Below are 22,642 nucleotides of genomic sequence, written 5' to 3' on the forward strand. Positions count from 1 at the left end.
CAAATGAATGAAACAATATATGTTGCTGCCGGCATTGCAGGGCTTTCAACTTATTGCACTAGTTCAGAAGTGCAGCGAAAACGAACAGACCAAAGAGAGTCTGGCCATACGGTAGCAACTTTTGATTGGTTCACCATTTCTTGGCAAAAGCAAGAGAAACAGAAAGAGAAAGAAATATAAGAAAGAAAGAGAAAGCAATATGAATGTATTCGGACAATGGGTGCGATCCACACTAGACTAGGACTAGACGCTTCAAAAGCATTTTGTGAACATTTGTTTAACATATATTTGATAAACAACAAGGATAAAATGTTTCCAAGAGCGTTTGAAGCGCCAAGTGGATCGCACCCTTAAGCTGGTTCTACAATACGTCGCAAACGATGGCAACCTATCGGGATACGCGCTCGTCAAGCGGTCCACTCTCGATTGGCGGAGTCGATTCTGTCACTAGTACCTACTACCTAGTACCTAGTACCTAGTACCTAGTACCTAGTGCCTAGTACCTAGTACCTAGTAGTACCTAGTACCTACTACCTAGTACCGCTAGTACCGCTAACCGTCACCGCCTCTGTGTGGCTGTAATCATCGCGGTCCGAACACAGCGAACACTCCGAACGCATCGAACGTTCAGCCGTTTCTAGCATTCATGTCCAAAATTAGTAAATAAAGATGAACGAGATGGCAGCGTTCGAGCCGTGCGCCGTGTCGTCGTCCTCGTCTTCTTCGTCTACTTCGTCTTCCTCGTCTTCCTTGTCTTCCTCCTCCTCTTCCCCCTTCTCCTTCTCCTCCTCGACGACCTCGACATCTCGCGATTCACGCGAAGAGTGCTCAGCAAAATGAAGTGGAAACGTGCCGTGTGTCTCGTGATTGTCCAGGAAAGCTCGAGGGACCTCACCGTGTGACCGGCAAGTGACAAAGGCTCTCGCTTCAGAGGCAGAGGAATCAGGATTCAGAGGGTCAGAGGGTGTGCGTGAGACATTACCATTTACGATTATACTGCGGTCTCAGTCTCGGTCCCGCTTGTGGCTCGCGTTCGCTGGTGGCTGGTGGCTGGTGGACGGTGGACGGTAGAGACTTGCTCGAAGATCGCGAGGACGGACGAGCGAGCGGACAGTCAGTCGGATGAAGCCTGGAAGAGCGAGAGAGCGAGAAAGAGAGAGAGAGAGAAAAAAGGAATAATCCGCGCTCCAGAGTTCACGCTGTAAGGTACGAATTCCCGCTATTTTTAGCCGGGCCACCGCGGCCGCGGCCGGCGCGAGCGTGTGTGCATGCGTACGTATGTGTCTTCCTCGGCGACTCCCATTCAAAGCTTTCCATCGTCACCGTGGGCGACCGACATCCGCGACGAATTTATTATCCGTTGCGGTCAGGGAGAACACGGAAGAGAGAGAGAGAGAAGGAAACGAAATGACGAGACGATGATTGTTGCCGCGGAGAAAAGCTAACGCTAGAAGCTAGAAAATCGTGATAAACCTGCTGACGCAAATGTCAGGCTGTCCGAGAATAATTGGAGGATATTGGAAAGAGAGAGAGAGGGAGAGAGAGAGATGGGGGGAGGAGGGTGAGAGGTATTGCAATGGTAGCGACGAATGCAGAGGAAAGTTAGAGAGATTTAAAAGAGACATTGGAAAGGCTAAATTTAAAGAAAAAGTAATCGTAGGGAGAGTACCTAGGGTCTAATTTTATGTAAAACGGCGTATCGTGTTATTTTACCTTTACTTTATTCGCCAGGAATTCTCTGTAATATTGCATTTTTTTAGTTATTTCAAAAACAACCAATGTACTCGGCCGACATCTCAAGTGATCTAAATATTGATATGTACAACTGCTCAAAATCAAAATGACTAAAAAGTACAGAGAATACTACAGAGAATTGGAGAAAAAAGAAGAAAAAACATACGTGGAGAGAATGCCGGCGAAAGCACGTAAAGAGAGGCAGATTTTCTGAACGTGGTGTCACCATGTTCTTTTTAAAAGAAGATATCTAACAGGGGTAAAGTAAAAAAGGTAACGTTATTTAAAAGCATCACCATATTGACCGTATTGAAAGTAATAGCAATCTCTCGGTATATTTTAATTATACATACGCAGACGCACTCTTGACAGCATTACCTGCATTACTAGTTGAAAGAAAATGTTACAAATATGATTGTTGTCTCTCTCAGATCTCGCTATTGTGGACAATATAGACTGATGTGAGCGGTTCAGACGGTTGTCGTCGCGCGGTTTCCTAATGATAAAAGAGGAGCTCAGCGCGCTCGCCCACGGGCCACGGAGAACGACGCGCGTGTACGTAATCGCAAGCTCGAGCCTACTGTTCCGTAAATGGTTTGTTATCAGAAAGAAATTTCTTTGAGGTATCGGAACGCTATTTTCGTCGATACGGTCATGCAACGATAGCGGCCGCTCTCGTAAATACAATACACTGTACGTCCTCGTACACCCGCGTCGCCCGTGTTTTGTTTCACTCGATCGAGTCGGATGTCGAATGTCGGACTCTTGGAGAGATTCTCAAAGAGTCGCAAAAGCCTCGAGGAGACAAAATAATAGGTACTAAATGATATTACGATATGTTCTACCTATAGTAGATCGTGATCGCTGAATCTCTGGAATAGAATTCCTTGAGATTCTAGACCAGTAGCGACCGGAGTGACCAGAGATCGAATGATCGGCTGATTGCGCGCGAAGAGAGGAAGAGACGAGAGTTGGAGAGTCGGTCCTTGGAAATCAAATCAAACCGCCGACGCGACGGCGACGGCGACGGGAGGAGCTTTGCCGTCGCGGGTCTACGCTCGCTAAAAATACCGTAACGCATCGAGCGAGCGACCGATCGGGTCGGGAGTGTATCGAGAGCGGAGCGGGCGAGAGATTCGCACCAATTTTCATTGCCGATTTTTCCTAGTTCAAGCGACGTAGTCGCGAGTACAGTCGAACGAAGCTTCCGTATTCCAGCCGCAACGTGAGCCATCGCGACGTCGTCGCGTCGCGTCGCCTTCTCGGTTTCATTCATCCTTGGCTCAAGCACCTCGAGCTCGAGTCAGCCATTATCCATCGCGCGATGCATTAATAGCCGAGCGACGAGGCTGAGGCTCCTGTCTCGAACGATTCGGACGACTCGGACGAGGGCAGAATCGCTCCTCGCCTCTCGGATCTCGGATCTTATCTTCCAAGCGCTCGCGCCGCGGGAGGCGGACCTTGCTGGGTGCCCGCGACGAGATGTCGTCAGTTTCATCGAGTCGCACTTTTCCTTTTCGCTATCTGTTATAATTCCCGATATTGAGCATCTCGACAACTAAACACCGAGTGTTTGCTTTTGTCTTGATTCCTTCAATGTACATATAATACTTAACTGACGATGAGTCTTGTCTTCATCTTCGATTTCTTACAATCTTACTCGCAATCGTTAGTAACTCTAACGGAGGTCGTCGATATATTGGTATTTTGTGATATAATTGATGGAGGATTGATTTGACGAGATAGAATTCAACCGTTTTGAAAACGTCTCGCGTACTTATGTCTGTGATTTATGCTTTATGCTTTATGCGATGCTTGTGGTAATTCGCCGGCGAACCAGGCAGCGTCGAGGCTTGACGAAACTGTGGCGTAATTTATGCGAGGGCTATTTTGGCGACGAAAAATTCTCTCGAAAGACTATGAGAATTGGCTGCTTGACTCGTGATTCGCGATCGTTGGCACCGCCCAAGTAAGAATAATGCCTCTTTAGTCGCTCTTTAGTCGCGAGAGTGAAATTAATTTCTGATTGCGGAGCTAAAGTCGGCGTAAGTCATGTGTAGACTAAAGGTGGAGTAAATACTCGAGAGAACCGACTAGAGACTAGAATTTAGAATTAGAGTTTAGAATTTGAGCTCGTTAATACATACCATACTATCCCAGCAAACGAAAAAAGATTGAAAAGAATTAAAACGGGATTGCCAGGAATTCAATTAAGGACTTTCCGAATTCCATTTTGTCCAAAAAAGGGATTGAAATAGTTTCAATATCATGGAATTCCTTATTTTGGAAAGAATTTGTCTTTTTTGAATCCCATCCAATTCCGACACAAAAACGTAACGAAATGAATACCACTGAATGCCAAGTTAGGGATTGGAAAGTTTCGTCATGAATTCCATTGAATACCATTGATTCCGTTAACGAAATGAATACCATTGAATGCCAAACTAGGAATTAAAAATTTCCGTATTGAATTCAATGGAATTCAATGGAAACTATTTCAATCCCTTTTTTGGACAAAATGGAATTCCTGGCAATCCCGTTTTAATTCTTTTCAATCTTTTTTCGTTTGCTGGGATCCATACCGTATATCGAACCAACTGACAATGAGCTCCAAGTACTGTTGTACATACCATTGTTATACTGTTGACACTTTCGTTTTACATAGATTATATAGATTATAGCCTAACAAAATCAAGTATGAGAAATCAGTAAGAGTATGTGTCTAGCTCTCTTTGAGGAAAGTCTCTTTTCTCGTTTTATACTTAATCTTCCATTTTTCCCAATAACGTATTATTCTATCGCAGGTGCTGAGACTTTTTTCTGCTATTTTTGATTTACATTTTATTGTACTTAACAATTTTAACTTGACTGTTATTTTATCGAGTCTCCTTCAAGGTATTCCACTGAATACATTGATTATATCGGCATGTGATGCCCATCATTTATACATAGATATCAGCGATCGATGAAAAAATATAGACGATTATTGTGCTCAGTTAAGGTATATTTTACTAAAAATGTTACCCTGAAGAGTTTTTCTGAAGAATTTTTGAAATTAACGACCAAGAGTCTTTTTGGTACGTGTAGGGAGGACAAGAAGACAGTGCGGAGAAGAAACCCACCGACGACGGGTCGGCACGTATACTGGCGTCTCAACGCCTGAAATAAACTTGCCACATTCTGCTTCTCTCTCTCTCTCTTTTCCTCATCTCTTTGCTTTCGCTTTCTTCATTTCTTAATGTAAGACTCAGATGGCTATAACCACCCTTCGCCGCTGTCATCCTCGTTTACGAGAGAGTAGGACGTCGTCCGCGTCGACGCGACGGTTTCGCCTGGAAGACAGGAAGCGATTAAAAAGAGAAAGAGAGAGAGAGAGAGAGAGAGAGAGAGAGAGAGAGAGAGAGAGAAGGAGAAGAATCGTGCTATGATAATGTTAATATCTCGACGAAATCACAGTGAAATTGAAATAAAATGTACACTGACCGGCAGGAATGCCTGGACATTTTGATATGTATATGACATATATGTACATGTATTTGTATATGTCTTATGTCCAGGCATTCCTGCCGGTAGAGTGTACAAGTACACGTCGGAAAAACATTTGAATCTGTGATGTGTCTTCTTTTCAGATAAACGCAGACAAGATGGTTGTCGGAGAAGCAAGTATACATAATATAATGGGGGGGATGGAGAGCACGGGTGGCGTGCGCCTTCATAATCACAAGCGGAAGCTGAAGCAAAGGTTTGTAAATCGATTTTAATTGATAAGTCGCGTAACTCATTCTCTTTTCTGCTTATAAAGACGCGCTTTCAAGTGGCTTCAAAAAACATGAAACCAAACAAGATTCCAATATGCAGTAATTGCCAAGTATAAATAGTTTGAGATGAATAAAAGTTTAGCGTAGCACTGTAGCCAATCCAAGTAGCGATTAATCCAATAGATAAATCGCAATTGTGATTTATTGCGTTCCACAGTCAGATTCGGATAGACCGATTTTCGGTTAAACCGATTAAACCGTCTGATATATTCTCGTCTCGAAATGTCTCGCAGGTTCGACATTATAAAGAAATTAGGACAGGGCACCTATGGTAAGGTGCAATTGGGAATAAACAAGGAGACTGGTCAAGAGGTGGCAATAAAGACAATTAAAAAATGCAAAATAGAAACGGAAGCTGATCTGATCAGAATACGGAGGGAGATACAGATCATGTCGAGTGTTCAACATCCGAATATTATTCACATTTACGAAGGTAACGTTGTTTGTAAAATATAACATAATGTATTACGATTTGAATGACACAGTTAGTGTAGGAGTGTGATTTATACTATTTATAAACTAGTTATTAATCTTACACAATTAGCCTCGAATAAATTCTTTTTTGTCTACGTGACAGCTGATAAGTTGACACGTAAGAAAAGAGAATCGATCGATTGATATACGTAGGTATAGGTGTAGGTACACGATTTTGAAATTAGCTTTAATCAATGATATTGCCTATGCTCTTGCCCTTGCTTGGGGGCTTATGCCCACAGCGAGATTCTTGAGAGGCAATCTCGTGTTGTACTTTTACTTTTACAGTGTTCGAAAACAGAGAGAAGATGGTGCTGGTAATGGAGTATGCGGCCGGGGGAGAACTATACGATTATCTAAGCGAGCGAAAAGTTCTGGGCGAGCACGAGGCCCGCAGAATATTCCGGCAGATAGCCACCGCTGTTTTCTATTGCCATAAACACAAAATCTGTCACAGAGACCTGAAGCTCGAGAACATTTTGTTGGACCAAGTCGGAAACGCCAAGATAGCCGATTTTGGTCTCTCGAACGTGTTCGACGAGCAGCGATTATTAAGCACGTTTTGCGGCAGTCCGTTATACGCGAGTCCGGAGATAGTGAAAGGAACTCCTTATCACGGGCCGGAAGTGGATTGCTGGAGTCTAGGTGTTCTACTGTACACATTGGTCTACGGTGCTATGCCCTTCGATGGGTCCAACTTTAAACGACTAGTCAAACAGATCTCACAATCCGATTATTTCGAGCCCAAAAAGCCATCCCGTAAGTATAATAAGTATGCTCGTATGCGCGCGCGGCCGCGGCGTCGACTCGCGCGGCTCTATAAATTACGAGAAATTGTTGTCAATTTCTCGGATATTGAATTAGCATAGGACTCGATAAAGAATAAACTCTTGTACTGAAGCAAGTTTTTTATTTGTGGAATTTTTATTAAGTAAATAGAGCGACAATTCGATTCTATTCAACTCAATCGATCTTCCTCTGCTTTAGCCGCTTCGCCGCTTATAAAGGAGATGCTCACGGTATGTCCCGGCAGACGTGCCGATATCGAGAGAATCTGTACTCACTGGTGGGTGAACGAAGGTTACGAGCAGAATTGTCTCGATATCGCCGAGGATTTGGCAGCTCAGACGCCAGTTCGACTAGATCTGTTGCTCTCTCTGGTGCCACAGTCGGCCAGCGCTGAGAAATTGCTAGTGGGAGGCGATCAGCAGGCAGGCGGGGATGTCGCGAATAATGTGTCTTCCGAAACTTTGGTGCCTACTAGATGTCATTCGGTCGGTAGCTTAAGGGAACTCGATCAGAATAGCTCCGACAGAAGGATAAGAGAGTTGTTCGAGGAAGAACAACCGAGGTCTTCCGCAGCTGGAGACGCTAAGAGAAAACTAGAGACAACACCGTCGATGGACGAGACGGCCGCGGCGGGCGTGAAGAGGAAAGAGAGGTCCAGAAGGAAAGAAAAGTTAGACGAAAGAGAGCCTAGGGCGTACAGATCTTCGTCTAGGTAAATCCTCGTCGAGATATCATAGATATATTTGTCTTGAAATTATTTTCTAATTGGCATGAAAATTTAATTTGTCCTAGGCATCATTCGGCTCCAATTCCAAATTCTATTTCGGAAGAGGCGATGGAGGTGGAACCGGCAGCCATTGTAACTGTTCCTATGAGTAAGACTGTTGACTTTGATAAAATAGAAGATACGGCAGCTTGTCTAGAGCTGATCGAAGAATCGAAGGAGAGATCGTCAAGTAAAGAGAGAAGTAAGACTCCGTTGATAAGCGAATATCAACAGTCACGTGAGCCATTGTCTACCGAGAGCGTTCAGCAGATCTGTGAGATCGATCGAAAGGCTAGCGATGAGCGAGACAAGTCGCAACAAAAGTGTACCAAGTCTCCTAACAATAGTTTATACGGAGACGTGATCGAGAGGATTGTTTTAGAAAACACGAATAAAGTAGCGAACGAGAAAGCGTTTAACAATAATAAGTCAGGCAATATGGAATCAAAAGTGCCAAATAGAAGCGACACGAACGTCAGAAACGAGACGTACGTGTCGCAAGATAACGTGCAGCAATTAGAACCAACGGAGAACGATTTTAAAAAGCTGAAAGAAAAGGCACTCTCCTTGGACTCCGAGCTGTCGAATGAGGTGGCAAACGACGCTCCACCTGCTAAACCCGTCGAGAGACGGCGCTCTAAAATATTTGAGACAGCTGAAAAGTTCAATCAACTGTCGTCTACCGCGGAAAACGAGAAACCTAAAAAGATCTTTATTCCTGGCGTTAACGTAGGAGGCGCGAAACGAGCCTTTGAACGAAAGGCTAGTCTCTCGTCTATAACCACACCACCACCTGCGAAAGTCAGCGCGTCCAAAGTTATCATCGATGTACCAACCAACAAGAAAGGCGAGAAGGACGAGCAGAAGCTGGCACTGGGGGATTGTGGAGATCGAGAGATGGTTACCGAGGACACCTTGGATAAGCGAGATGAAGCGAAGAAACGCGCTGTCGATATTATTAGTGGTGCCATCGGTAAGCCTCCAATGCAGAAGAAATTGAACGGCTCGCCGCCTCAGATATCGCCTCAGAGCCTGGACTCCAAGAAACTCGGATTGAAGATACAGGTTGCGCCGAATGACGTGCGATCGGCCACGGTGTCAGTCTCTACGCCGGTCGAGACGAAATTCGGCTTTGATGTTAAACCAGCGGCACCGGAAACAACTGTAAGTACGAAACTCAAATGCTGTTGTTAATGTATTTCATATCATTCGATTGTCTACATATTCGGCTCACATCTAGTTTTGTTTCCTTTTCTTTTCTTTTCTATTCATTTTTTTTGTAATATAGATCACAAGTACGTCTGACACAACTGGCGTCGAAAATTCGCAGTTGGAAGAACCTAAGATATCTAGTAAAATGGAAATAATGTTAAAGAGTGCAACGTTACCGAGACGAAAAACAAGCAAAGCTGAAATTACATTGTCCGGAGTCAGGCCGCCAGAAACTGTAGCGTTCAAGTCTGAGGTAGAAGCTAAGATTGATGCTTTTCAGCCGCAGAAATTGCGCACGCAAAGATCGGAGGTGGCGTTTCCAGTTGCCGCAGCGGTGCCTCATGCAAACAGAAGTTCAAGCTTAGAACCAGAAGGCAGACTTAAGGCTGCACCGCCGAAAGAAAGAATTATACCTATCCAGGTACAGAGAGATCAATAGTGTTTATTTTGGAAGCATACATATACTTTTCTAGAGTTTGAGAATTAACGAAATAAGGATCGATTTTTTTAACATCTGCGAAATTGTCATGAAAATTATAGGTAGAGGCAGGACTTGAGCGTACACAGCATTCGTCCACACCACCGCCTAAACCGCCAATGTCCCAGAGATCGATGTCTCAACGATCAGATTCTCTGTCTCGCCAATCGACCGCCGATTCAGACACGGACAGCGCTCTCGGTTCAACCATAGGACCGGAGCCAATCAGGAAGAGTCCTAGAGAGTACATAATTCCTATCGCGGTAGAGGGAGGCGGTTACGTTACTCCCAGATCGGGGAGTCTGGAGCCGGAGAATAAGACTGGCACACCGACAAGTACGAATCCATCGAGATCCCGATTCGGTAGACCAAGAAGAATGAGCTCTCTTTTATCGGACGCTAGCGAAGACGAGTCTCCCTTCTCTCCGTTGCATGGGTAAATAATATAGTTAATCTTGACATTTCGTCAAATTCGGTTTCGTAATGATTCGGTTTTAAGTTTTGAAAGCGTCAGCTCGACAACAATAAATCATAAATTCAAGATTTTACGAAACTTAAATTTGTATAATACTTCGTCTCTCGACAGGGAGGATTTGTTGCAAAGACATATGCATCGGTTGAGGAGTTCGCGACCATCCAGGCAACCATCCGAGCACGCCGACAGCTTGTCGTCTGGCGAGGACGATGATGATGACGGTTTCGAGTTATTGACTGCTGAAAACTTGTTTTCCACATTGCTGTCCAGAGTGCGAAGTCTGACGCAGCGACTCAACGTTGATGATAATCGATCTGCTGGTTTCCCAAGCAGTAGACTGTTTGGTAGACTCGGCTCCCAATCATCGCAAGCGTTTTGGGGTCTTAACAAACCGTTGTCCAGGTAAATACACAATCTCGAATTATTATTCGTATGAGTACTATGCTCATCATTTTCCAAAGTTAAAATTAATATATCGCACAGGCATATATCGAGAATAAGACTAGATTTTATTAATACTGAGATCTCGAGATAAAACGTTTTTTAACTGGACTAACTTGTTATTTAAGAATGTTTCATTTTGATAATGATAATGATGAGAGATGATGGTTTTACGCTTGTCTGTGCAAGCTACGAGAGCTATGTCGAAACACGGACCATGACTACGTGAGTCCAATTGTACAGAAAGAGATTGTAATAGAGAACTTAGTGTACGCGCCTGCTAGCTGAGATACAAGTAGTAGGAATCGCCGTTTAATAAAACGAAATACAGAAATTGCAATTGGACACACGCTACAAGCAGGTTAAAAATTAGATCGCATTATTTATACGTGTACACGTTTGTGCCAACCTAATTTCTCCCACTTTGGCTTAACCATGCGCCACTTGAGATACCCGAGAGTAGTGTACAGGTTGTGAAAATAAACAAGCCCGAAATACCTGCTATAGGCTGACACTCTTTGCTTCTTGCCAACATCTTTGCACCTTGCCAGTACTGATACTTTTGTCTTTGTAGACTCCTGCTTATTTTGCACTCTCTCGTTTCACACAAGATTTTCCACTCGATGTGAACATCTTTCTCTCGCTATCTCCTTTCTATCATATGCTCGATCATATGTTTTCCTAATGATACGTAAATCTACCATAGAGCTAATTTGTTGTATAGCATAGAAGTGACGTTTTGTCGTTTTCTTGTGCGCACAGGCGGCTGTCGGAATCGCAATTTAAACATTCTCTGAATCGCGATGCGGATATATTTTCGAAGAGAGACTCCGCCAGTACTTCTAATCCCGGAACTCCAAATAGTCCTGGATCGCGTAGCACACCTTCCAGAGAGAGTGTCTTTGAAATCGGGAACAACACCTTACCCAGAGGTAAGAGAATACAGTCATATTTTACAATTTAATGTGGTACCTTACACGCGAGATCGTAGAATAAATTATACGCAATGAAAGTCAATGTTTAAAGTGACATATTTCCTTAGCATTTAAATAATCTACGAATCTATTGTTGATCAAGGTCCACTGCAAATTGTACATGCGAATATTTAATGTTATAGAATGTTGATCCACATTTTTACAGAAGCCAAAGATTTTGTAATTTTTTGCCTTTTACCCAACTTGTCTATTTACACATATATATATATATATATATATATATATATATATATATATGTGTGTGTGTGTGTGTGTGTAAACAAGTTGAGTATCATAACGATTGATAATTTGATAGCGATCATGTATATAGTGTGAATTAAAAGTATGTAAGATGGATGATAGAAGCTTCTGTTAAATCGCTGTGATCATCATGCTATTTCGTTACTAGTTAAACTTATTAGCCTTGTGAGAAAATGCTGGATGGTATTCAGTATGCATCTCTCCTAGTATCTAGCTGTTGTCGAGTCGTTGATAGACAAAGCACATCTTTTTGTTTACTTTTACCCTTATTGTTTCTGTCTTTTTTATTACTTCTCTTTCCAATATATTAATTTTTTTTATTTCTTGCCTGAACATGTTTGCGACTTTTGATACTAACACCTTATAGATTAATTATATGGTTCATGTTTGGCACAGATGGGTATACGTTTGGAACAGATCTCTTATTAATTGCGATTTTATTTGAATATTTGATTCGTAAGCAAGAAAAAAAAGAAGAAAAAATTACATAAATTGATATAACATTAAGTAATATTTACTTGTATACATATAAGTTATACGCGTGCGCGTGTGGCAATTCTTCCTAATGTGTCGGTACCTCAAGAGATGAATGTAGAATCCAAAGAAATAAGAGAAAAGAGTTACATGAAAACAGACAAACACGGATCGTTTATTTACCGAAATTACTTTAATTAGGATAAATTAAAGATAATGTTCTACATAATGTCCTAAATATCTTTCTTTTTCATCGTAATGTATCTTAAAACAAAAAAAAATCCTATTCGTATTTCATTCTTGTCTCAAACTTCAGATTTAACTTTTAAGTACCGACAACCGACATGTTATTAAGAATTATTCTATATAATTCTCTTAAAAATATGACTGAGGGATAACAAATTTCTTTTACAATACTATTTTTAGATCCTGCATGCTTCTCAAAAGCATGTTTGCATGACCCAATTCTTTGGGGCAACCTACTTAATAATTTTAATTGTTTATTTTTTTTTTTACTTTTATTTATTCAAATCTACATAAAGCTGCAGGGTCTGTAAGTCTGTAATGGGGTGGTTGCAAATTAATTTAATTTTTAATACGAAATACACCTATATGTTTGAATATTGAGAATAGCTAATAAAATAACAAATAGGATCTGTCCCCAATAAATGAAGAAAACATCAGGAAACGTTAGAGTAAATAGCAAGCTCACTCTGCCTTACATAGAACCTTGTAATATGCCATAGTTATTGCAATGCACTGCCGCTGTTGATTTTAATTATCTCATAACATCGTAGTAGCAGTTTCTTCTTTTTCATTCGCCTAGTGTACATAAAAATTTTGGAGCATGTCTGCATACATATCCACATACAATGTACAATAGTCTCAATTCCACTACCCAAGACAGAAATCCATTTTATTATATCCATTTAAATTTAATTCAAATTCATGCATTAATTTACGTCTATCGTCGACTCTTCAATCAGTAATTTAAAATAATTGTTTGTTAGCACTCTCGTGTGCATATCAGAATCGTAGTAAAAGTTTTATGATTTTTTGACATGATTAACTTAACGACAGGGACTTCTAAAACGACCTTCTTTTTATTTACTTATGAGAAAATTCAATCGATAACGTAAAGTAGCTTTTGTTTCACTAGTTTCGATCCCGTTTCTAAGAATGTAACAAAGTTACAAAAATACAAAGTAAAATTATGCAATTAAGAATTAAGGAAAATAATCACGACGATAAGAGAGAAAATATAAGCTTTTTTGTAAACGATGTAAATTACAGAAAATTGTCAGAAAATCCAAGGAAGACCCTGTTTAATTTAATAAGATATACATTAAATATCTCTCGTTGACATCGCATTTAGCCATTAAGTTAGCAAACAATTATTATCAAAGATATATCATTAAAAAAAAATCTATAAACAGCGTCGTTTTGTGATACGTTGATTGACGGCTTTATTGACGGTTGTTGCAGCGACCGTGCGAGTGACTCTACGTAGGCGGGCTGACGGTAATCCCCAGTAGACAAACCAAGTTAGGTAGTGATATCTTGTATGCCTAATTCGAAGTGAATGTGACGCCAGTAAAGTCGCACGTAGCCTTATTGTACATCTGAAATATAAAAGAAAAAGAAAAAGGAATCTTTCGCCGTTCGGTGAAATCGCGCACTCGCCCGATGTGTTTCTCGAAAATGTACTTGGTTCTTTATGTTATCACATAGAGTCTCTTTGATCGATGCGTCCGGCAAAACGGTACAATTTTCATCACGATGGGAAGACATACGCATTCTCGCATTATAAATGATTTTGCTTGTGCGCAACAACGTACAAAGCTCGAAAGCAATATACACTTTTAACACCTTTTATTACGTGCGTTTTGAATGAGATCAAACATCCGGTTCGCGAGTCTTTATGAATCTTGATTACTTTTGGTATGATTTATTCTTAAGTGTACCACAGATATATATAAATATACATATTTGGATAAAGTGATATAAAAACATAAAATAGATGAGAAAGTACACGACAGTGTACATATTTAATGCATATTGAACCGATGGTGAGTGAGATGCGTATACCTATAGTTTTAAGCACACCGATTGTACTTGAAAGCTCCGATGTTAGCGAGTGACGGCCATAAACGAGATGCGACATTGTGCAGCATTGGAATAAGTCATACCGAACCCGCGCACTCGCGAAAATCGTTATTAGATAAGTTATCTGTTGCCATGTTCTAAAAACTCGAGAGTAACTTTGTTATACGAAAGAGAATTATCTATGTGACATTGTTATTTGATAAAAAAGAAAAAAAGGGAAAAAATTGTATACTTGCAAGCGCGGAAGCTAACCCTTGTCTGAGATGGCTGATATTTGTTGTGTTTTTAAGAGTTTAAATAACAGCGTTTTTATTACTTTATATTGTCTTCGCATGCTTTGATGTAATGCAATATATATATATTGTATTTAATATTATATCCTACTGTGCACTTGTTATCCTGAGTCTACTCATTTAACATACTGTGATTTAGAAATGTACCAAGTCCAAGTGATATGCATATATGTATATTTATTCTACAAGACATAATTTTAATACTATTACTTTGTGTGTTATTTGTTACTTGAAGTCTATAATTGTTTCCCCGCGGGGAGAGAAAGGGGGAGGGGGAGAGAGAGAGAGAGATGTAAGACGAACCTTTTAGTTGCATGGTCACTGTTAAATGAGTATACACTTGTAACTTTCTGTATTAATATTTCAATATAAAAAAAGATACGGTATGTATACACGCTAGTGCTACAATTTCGTTGATGCATATTTTCAATGAGCTATTACTTGTACATGATTTTCTTTTAAGATTATTTCGAAATCTTCCACTATACTCTAACTTCATATCCCGCAGAGCGTAATAGTCACGTTTAGAGAGCTTCCATGACTTGAAAATATACATCGACGTATATGAATACAGTTGCACCACGTATAGCCATACAGGGAGAAGACATCTGGTGAAATTTGACAAAATTTGGGAGGAAGAGGGGGAAAGAAAGAGTGAGAGAGTGAGTGAACGAGTGAGCGAGTGAGCGCAAGAGAGGATGTCTCTTCTTATTTATTACATTTTTCGACAAATTTTATAAAAAGGATTTATGTATGTAGAAATAAAGGTGTGAAAAAATAATGACATTACGAGAGTATTTTTATGCATACATCCTACAACACAACAACAGCAACAAGAACAACATGCAATCGTTATCCAATCACGCATATGTGTAGACACATATATGCGGACACACACCCATGTGGGAATATGCATAGATTCTGTCTCGATTGCTTTCAGATAATGTAGAAGAAACACGCAAAGCGGAAGACATGGAAACGGAAACAGCGGCGAAAATGAGGAAAGAGGCGCAAGAATCTCTGGAGCAGAATTTCACTCCCAGCTTGGCACGTAGATTGAGTAGGCAATTTATTGAGCAAACCCGACAATCCGTTCCGCGTTCACCATCATCTGCGCGCGACAACAACAGGAACAGTTATCAGTCGCCAACGAGACATATGGCGCAAAGTCTGGTAGGGCCGAGCGAGGTTGCAAAACGTTACTCCACATCCACGACCACGACTTCCGATCGGACCAAATACAGAGGCAGATCGCTCGATCGAGGTATTAGGAGGGCCAACAGCTTGCTAGAGCCATGCAAATACGATAAATCGGAACGGCACTCCCCACGAAGAAGCATCAGCCTGTTCGACGACGACGACAACTGCGATGACAAGCTATTGCCGCCTCTACCGAAGCATATAATGACGCTCGGTCGCAGATTCAAGGAATCGGTTAGATCGAACGTCATTGGTAACGTGAGGCGAGATAGCTTTCACGGTTACAGAACGGACAAGATCCAGGAAGAGCCCGGCGACGATACGCACCTGTCTGCCTGCGGACTCAAAGAGGACATGGACAACATTACGGAGGACAATTCCATATTGGAGGATACATCGATATCTGGGTGCAACTCGAACGCTACATCGATGAACAACACCACCATCACCACCACCATTACCTCAAGCCAGTCGGCCAGATCCTGCGAAATCTCACCCACGGAATCCTCGTCGAATCTGGGTGACTACGGCAAGTCGGTCTGCAGGTCCGATCTCTCAAAGAGTTTCGAGAACCGATTGCTCGCGGCGGAGAATCTAATCAAGGAGTCGAAATTGAAGAATTTGACGTCGCAACAATTTAATCCGAATCTCAACTGCAATTACAAGGATACGGACAAGTGCGACAAGGAGACTCTGATGACCACTTCGGATCCATTGTCATTGGGATGCACCAAGAGACGCAGTTGCATTCCGAGTCTCAGATTACGTTCGGGCTCGTTGACTAGAGAATCGAGCGTGAGCGTGGACCGCGGAAAGTCGCTCGCCGGCTCATCTGACTCGTCAGTCGGAGGCGTTAATCAGGAAAGATCAATTCTGAGCAAACTCTTCAGAGGCAGCGGCAACGGCAACGGCAACGGTAAGGAGGCCGAACCCAAGGACCCAAGCAATAGAAGCCAAAAACCGAAACATCGTATCTCACGCTTCTTGCGACCGGACTTTTTCGATACGCCGCGAGAGGAAAGTCAGTACGTGAAGGAGAAGGAAGCGCAGAGAGCGGCGGAGAACGAGCGTCGGAAGTCGCGGTTCATGAGGCGAAAAAATGAGAGCAAGGAGCGCAAGGAGGACGACTCGAAGGACGAAAAGATCTGTAAGGAACTAAAGAATGAGATAAACGCGCTGCAAAAGGATAAGTTGGACGGTGTCGTCCCGGCCGCCGCTTTTTCCTCCTCCTCTCCCTCCTCCTCCTCGCCGTCTTCCTCTTCCTCCTTCAAGGACAAGTCCAACAAGGAAGAGAAAAAGAGAGCGAAGACCGAACAAGGCTCGAAGAGCAGTTTTCTGCATTCGTTGGAGAAGAAACTGGAGAGGTTGCGCTCTAACGATGAGACGACGACCAGCACGGCTGCGAAGCCGACGATGAACGGCAGCTCGATCTCAGGCGATCTCACGAAGGAACACGAATTGCGTGAGTGCTCCGCGCCGCCCGTGTCCGCCGAGTGTCCGTCCGCGGAACTGAGCTTGTCCGAGGTGAAGAGAACGTTGAGCGTGAAGGATCTCTCGCGTCGTGGAGGATCGAACAAGGACGCGAAGAATGTGACGCCATCCAAGGGACGAGTGACGTCGGTATTGGGACTGTTCAAGACGAACGCGGATACCACCAAACGGAACGCGAACGGCGGCAGCCGGACGCAGAATGCGATTATGAGCAAATTGAAGAGGAGCCCGCCCAAGGCCGTCAAGTCGGTCGAGTTGTCTTTCATGGAGGAAGACGTAACCGCGACGAGTAAAATACCGACGAAATTCCCTAGAACCGACAATAAGTCGACGAAAAAGCTCCCGGAGAACAAGAGATCGCCACCTAAGGAGAAGGTAGGGACCGAGTTGAAAAGATCGCCGCCCAAAGAGAAAGCTAAGGAAAAAGAGTCGATCGTTAAGGAAAGGAAAACTTTGGTGGAAAAGCAATCGAGGGAAATTAAAAGAGCGCCGGAAAAAATGGCGCCATCCTCGGACTCCTCGGCGTCGTCATCCGTGGATAAAATAAAGCTAGACAAAACAGTGGACTCACCGAAGAGAAAATCGTTGGACCAGTCGGAATCTCTGCGGAAAATCGTGGAAGATAAGCACGCAGATCCCATCGTCAGTAGCGAAGATAAGAAACTGATAAAAACCAAAAGGAACATTAGCTCTCTAGTAGGCATGAGGAACGAGTCCGTCGCGACAAGGATCGACAAAGGCGAAGATGTCGATAAAGTCGATAAGAAGATTAAGAATTTGGTCAAGCCGAAGGAAGATGCGGCCTGTGCTAAAGATGAGATCGATGGTTCTAAGAAGAGAATAGTACGCGTTGTGAGGAAAGTCGTCAAGAAATCGTCCGACAGCTCTGAGAACAAATCCGACAAAAAAGGCAAATCATCGAAGCTGCCAAATGCGAAGAAACCCGTGATGATGAAGAAGGAGAAGAGTCCCGAAGGTCCAAATGTCACGGCACGAGGAAAGGAAGGTTTAATTTCGATCGAAGGAAACGATCCCAATGATCAGACTCCCGCGGCCGCGGCCGCGACACGGGCCAAGTCGGACTTGCCGGAAAAGCCCATGAATGCCGAACATGCTACGGAAAATACAAATGCGACGCGGAGTGGCATTGAGGAAACCCATACTGGATCGGATAACGTCGATGTAAACGATGTTAAATCGCTTGCCGCAGCCCCGCGGGCGAATTCTCAGAACTGTCCAAGTTTGAGCGCTTTGCCGCGGGACTTATCAGTTCCCGCGGTTCCAACGAGTCCCGCAGCTCGGATCGACTCGAGCTTCGATATCTGTCAGTCGAGGCAACAGCCATTGGAACAACCTCGGCCGAGTAGGGCGAATCTGAAACTCGATCTGTCCAAGATACCGCAACACGCATTTAGACACGCGACTCCCAAGAGAGAGCCGGACTCGCCTAGGTCCGTGTCACCCAGGGCGAATCCCGCCATCCCATCTGTCGGATCGCCTAAAACGGACGATCCGTTAGAGAGGAGTGGTTCGGACAAACTGATGGAGTGCTTGTCCAAGATGACGCACCACGCCAACATTACCGGCAACAAGATAATCATCGATAAGCCGTTGCGAGCGAGGGACGTTGCCGATCTGAAGCGAGAGGTCACCGAATGCGCCAGGATCATAGAAAATCACGTGGAATCGCGTGGAAACGATCCAGCTCGCTCCAGCCAGCGAGCCGTCGCCGATCAGGCATTCGTTTCGGGCGAACCGAAAGAGATTGTACAGGACGAAGAATCGAGAGAGATTAAGCTGAATCCTTCTCAAGGGATCAACGACGTTAACCACGGAGTGACTAAAGAGGCTAAAGAGCCACCGGATGATTGCACCAGCGAGATATTCTCGCCCGAGGAGCCCGAGAGTTTCGATTCCTGGTCAATCTGCTCGGCTGACCTGAATCACAATCGCAGCGATTTGCACTCGCCGACATCGCCGTCGTACTCTCTATTCATGCGTGGCGACAGCTCGGAATCGGTAATAGATCGAATACGAAGGCGCAGTTTCTACTCGAGATTCAATGACCGAAAGAGGCCATCCTTGACGGCGCCGCCACCGGGAGTGAGCAGCGTGACTCTGCCTAGAAGATTCAGCTTCAACAGTTTTAGAGAGAGGGACCGCGACCGAGACCGATCGTATAATTATGGAGTTCCCAGGATGAGGTAAATTTGCTTCTCTTCAAGGCGACTTTTCGCCCGTTTAAATATAAGCTTGAATATATCCGTAACTAGATGAAATAAAAATAGGAAAAATAAATCGAGCTACGTTTTTAATTCATAAATCACTTTACAAACCAAGAGTTCTCCCACCAACCGTTGCGAGTAATTAAAAATATTTTGTAGGGCGAAGGACAAAAGTTACATTTTGTACGGCGACGACGAGGTGTCCTCGAGGAAATCACCGGTCGACCGAGAGAGATGCAGCGACGCATTGAACATGTCGTTGCACGGTCATCAGACGGAAGCGAGAAAGTTGTTCGATCCTTACGGTAGTACGGGCTTGCCGTCTTCCTCACACGAATCTCTCAGGAGATACGTGAGATCCCCGACGCTGGACCTCGTCGCGTCTCGCGCCAAGTATCACAGCACGGACGTCATTGCGGACAACGATCTCACTCGAGTACCCTCGTACAAGAGTACCCTGTCGAGATCGTTCCTGAACGACGGTGTCGCGGACTCTTCCTATTGCGGTAGAAGCACGTCGACTTTGCCGAAAAAGTATGGCTCCACCGTCAGTGGCCTAGAACCGAAGAGCGTAGAGTATTACGAGGAGATTCTATCACCGAGCAATCCCGATTATCTATCACCACGCGACACCTGCCGTTCGCCGTTGCTGGATATCTATCTGAGCAGATGCGAAAACGGATGTAATCACAACGGCAATTTGGATTTGCAACAGTTTAGCGCCGATAAATCAAGAGCCTGCACGACGGCGGAGATCGCCGTAGAAAGGGATAGTAAGCTGCTTGGTGAGCAGAAAAGGTATGTAATGAGAAAATAGCAAAAAGTCGATGAAGAAAAAAGAATGAGCACATTCACCTATCCGCATAAAATTAAATTCTCTGAAGTTTTATTTTTTATCGAGCCATTAACGTAAAAACCTGAAAACCCATTTTTACTATCGTCAATCGCCTTCGACAATTTGTTTGTTTAATTTACCTTTTGAATTTTTCGTCTTATTTAAGATTTAGCAGTGTAACATTATAATTGTGACCACATGAAGAATTTCTCTTTTTCAGAAACATAATGCAACGCTTCAGCGAAACGAGGGATACGTCCTCGACAGCTGCGAATATCCTAACAAATATATCTATTGCCGAACGAAATTGATTTAATTCAGGCAAAAAGTAATTTTATAAAAAGATAATATGACATTTGCCGAACACATTTTACTACAACGATTTTATAATACAGATTTGTACGAAGATGTCTCGCGCTTTTTCATCAGGGCGATGAAATAGTATCGCGATGGCAATAAAAATGGAACGATAAATATCATTAAATTACTGAATATACAAATCGTCATATTAAATGCTTGAAGTTTGAAAATTACTATTTTAGATGCGCGGTCTAAAATTCTCTTTTGCGGATTCTCTAATAATCGAATTCTATCTGAACCCGCAATGAATTTCGTTTAACACGGAAATGAGAGAAATTTGAATTTATTTTCCTTTTTTTTTTCAACATCTACATAAAAAATTGACAAAAAAAGGGTGATGGAAAATATTTCAATTATTTTTCACCGCCCGAAAATGTTCAAGCTTTTCTAACATCGGAAAATGTAATTGCATTGACATCTTCTCTATGACTAAATGCAGATTAAATGAGTATGTCTCCGATATTTGTAGAAATATAAATGTAAAAGTTTGCCGCTATTCTCCTATTATATCGCAGCGACAACAAGATGCGAAAAATCTTGCCATTTAATTCATCAATTTAATTTGCGTTCCAAAGCAATTTATCAACTTGATAAATTTAAACTGCGTGTAATAGGTTTTTTTTTATTGGAAAAGTATATCAGATGAATCTTTATCAGTCTATCTTTTGTCGTAATTATTGTACATATATTCGTAGGATGAGGATAAAAATAGCTTTTAAATACATAAATACTTTAAGAGTAACCTGTCAAATACATTATTGACAGCATATTGACATTGACCGCAGCAAGAAAATTGTCTCGCCGCGGCGCCGGCGTCATAGCATCACGGTGTCACGTCAATTAACAACCATTTAACGAATCGCTGATGATCGAAGCAGCGTGACGCTTTAGGGCACGATAGGTCAAAGACTGGTAAAAGAAAAAGCGCGAAAAGAACTCGCACGTTTTAGTTCCTTACGCAAGTATCGTTTTATACAGTCAGATTTTTGTGATTCTCCTTTCTGTATTTTTTTTCCCCCTATTCTCTCTCCCAGTTCGCTTCCGTCGCGCTGCTCTTCCCGTTATCTCACGTCCATCACTTGATTAATAACAGGAGAGCGGAACGAGAAGACAAATTGGAAGAGAATGGGAAGACATAAAGGAAGAAATATCAAGGTTTAACTGTGTACTTATATGAAAGCAATATCGCTGATTGGATCGATCAGAGATCGCGGAGAAAGAGAGAGAGAGAGAGAAGAAACAACTATGTTACAGGCCTGAAAACTTCTGACTGATCAGCCCTACGGTCTTCCGCTTGTTACGTATGTGTTTTCTATTGATATACATATTTTAAAATAAAATATCGATACTCTTCAAGTACTTTGTCTTCAAGCCTTTGTCCGTTACTCTTTTTACCTTTCACGAATGCGAGCGCTATTCAACAGCGTGATGTTGAATAGCGACGACTGCACAAGTGCGGGCAGACTGCGAACAGTGCGAATAGTGCGAATAGTGCGAATAAGAGACCTTGAAATTGGTTTCGAGAACAGTCAACTTTTCTGCTCCGTTTGCGAAATAATAATTTAATCGTCTAGTCTCTAATTCGCAATAATTTTGAGATAATTTTGAATAAATTTATGACGGCCCATTTGCTGAGGTAAATGTTTAGTATAACGCTCTCCTCTCCGATTTTCTTGAAATTTTGTAAAATAGTTTATTTTTGTGTGTAAAATACATTCTGAGAAGGAAAATCGTCGCTCATGTCTCGTTTTTTTTTTTATTTAATTTCAAAATTTTATGATGTCGGTAAGTAGCAAAATAATAATTTACGTTTTTAAAATACTGCGCAACTTTATTTGTTACTCTTCCTCGATGTCGATAATGTCAACCTTTCTAATTTTGTTTTCCCTATATCTGTCTTTGTCGAACGAAATGACATCTGTCCTTTTTTCGATTGCTCGCCATCTCTCGCAAGATCCGGCAACTACTGTTGCTGCTCTTCTTGTCATTCTGCATCCGTATTTGCATTACTAAAATAATTTTTCGATGGATCTTTTTTTGTACGTATTGAATCTTACTTCTACTTGCACGATATTATTCCTACATGTTTTCCCAAGGGCAGATGAACATTATGTATGTATAAACTGCAGAATTTTTGTTTTAAGCAAATATTGTCGTCAGGTGACAGATGCGTATGTGCCCAAATAAGTAATATTTTTAATTTTTTGGTGTTTTTTATATAAAATCGCGTTTGTTA

General features: G+C 42.4%; 1 protein-coding gene across 7 annotated transcripts; it reads left to right on the top strand.

The window, feature by feature from the left end:
• The first annotated feature begins 547 nt into the window (after positions 1-547).
• Positions 548-21,777, top strand: Nuak1 (Nuak family kinase 1). 7 transcript variants are annotated; one of them, XM_071776484.1, is made up of 16 exons: positions 548-1,206; positions 1,761-2,007; positions 2,166-2,328; positions 5,364-5,476; positions 5,786-5,985; positions 6,315-6,785; positions 7,014-7,527; positions 7,608-8,745; positions 9,074-9,214; positions 9,334-9,707; positions 9,858-10,148; positions 10,377-10,412; positions 10,950-11,119; positions 15,236-19,190; positions 19,371-20,009; positions 20,267-21,777. In XM_071776484.1, exons 3-16 carry the CDS (start codon positions 2,326-2,328, stop codon positions 20,355-20,357), a joined length of 8,136 nt encoding a protein of 2,711 aa, XP_071632585.1. In that variant the 5' UTR covers positions 548-1,206; positions 1,761-2,007; positions 2,166-2,325; the 3' UTR covers positions 20,358-21,777. The 7 variants fall into 7 exon arrangements, with proteins under 7 accessions (XP_071632585.1, XP_071632578.1, XP_071632580.1 ...); XM_071776477.1 differs by having other exon boundaries at positions 549-1,206; positions 8,870-9,214; XM_071776479.1 differs by having other exon boundaries at positions 549-1,206; positions 2,166-2,289; positions 8,870-9,214.
• The last annotated feature ends 865 nt before the right edge of the window (positions 21,778-22,642 follow it).

Source organism: Temnothorax longispinosus, chromosome 4, assembly GCF_030848805.1.
Source record: "Temnothorax longispinosus isolate EJ_2023e chromosome 4, Tlon_JGU_v1, whole genome shotgun sequence".
Taxonomy (NCBI): domain Eukaryota; kingdom Metazoa; phylum Arthropoda; class Insecta; order Hymenoptera; family Formicidae; genus Temnothorax; species Temnothorax longispinosus.

Excerpts from the sequence above, each read along its gene's own strand:
- Nuak1 (XM_071776477.1), top strand. Across the intron at positions 10,413-10,949 it reads GAAACACGGACCATGACTAC|GCGGCTGTCGGAATCGCAAT; the intron begins GTGAGTCCAATT and ends TTGTGCGCACAG. Across the intron at positions 11,120-15,235 it reads GAACAACACCTTACCCAGAG|ATAATGTAGAAGAAACACGC; the intron begins GTAAGAGAATAC and ends GATTGCTTTCAG.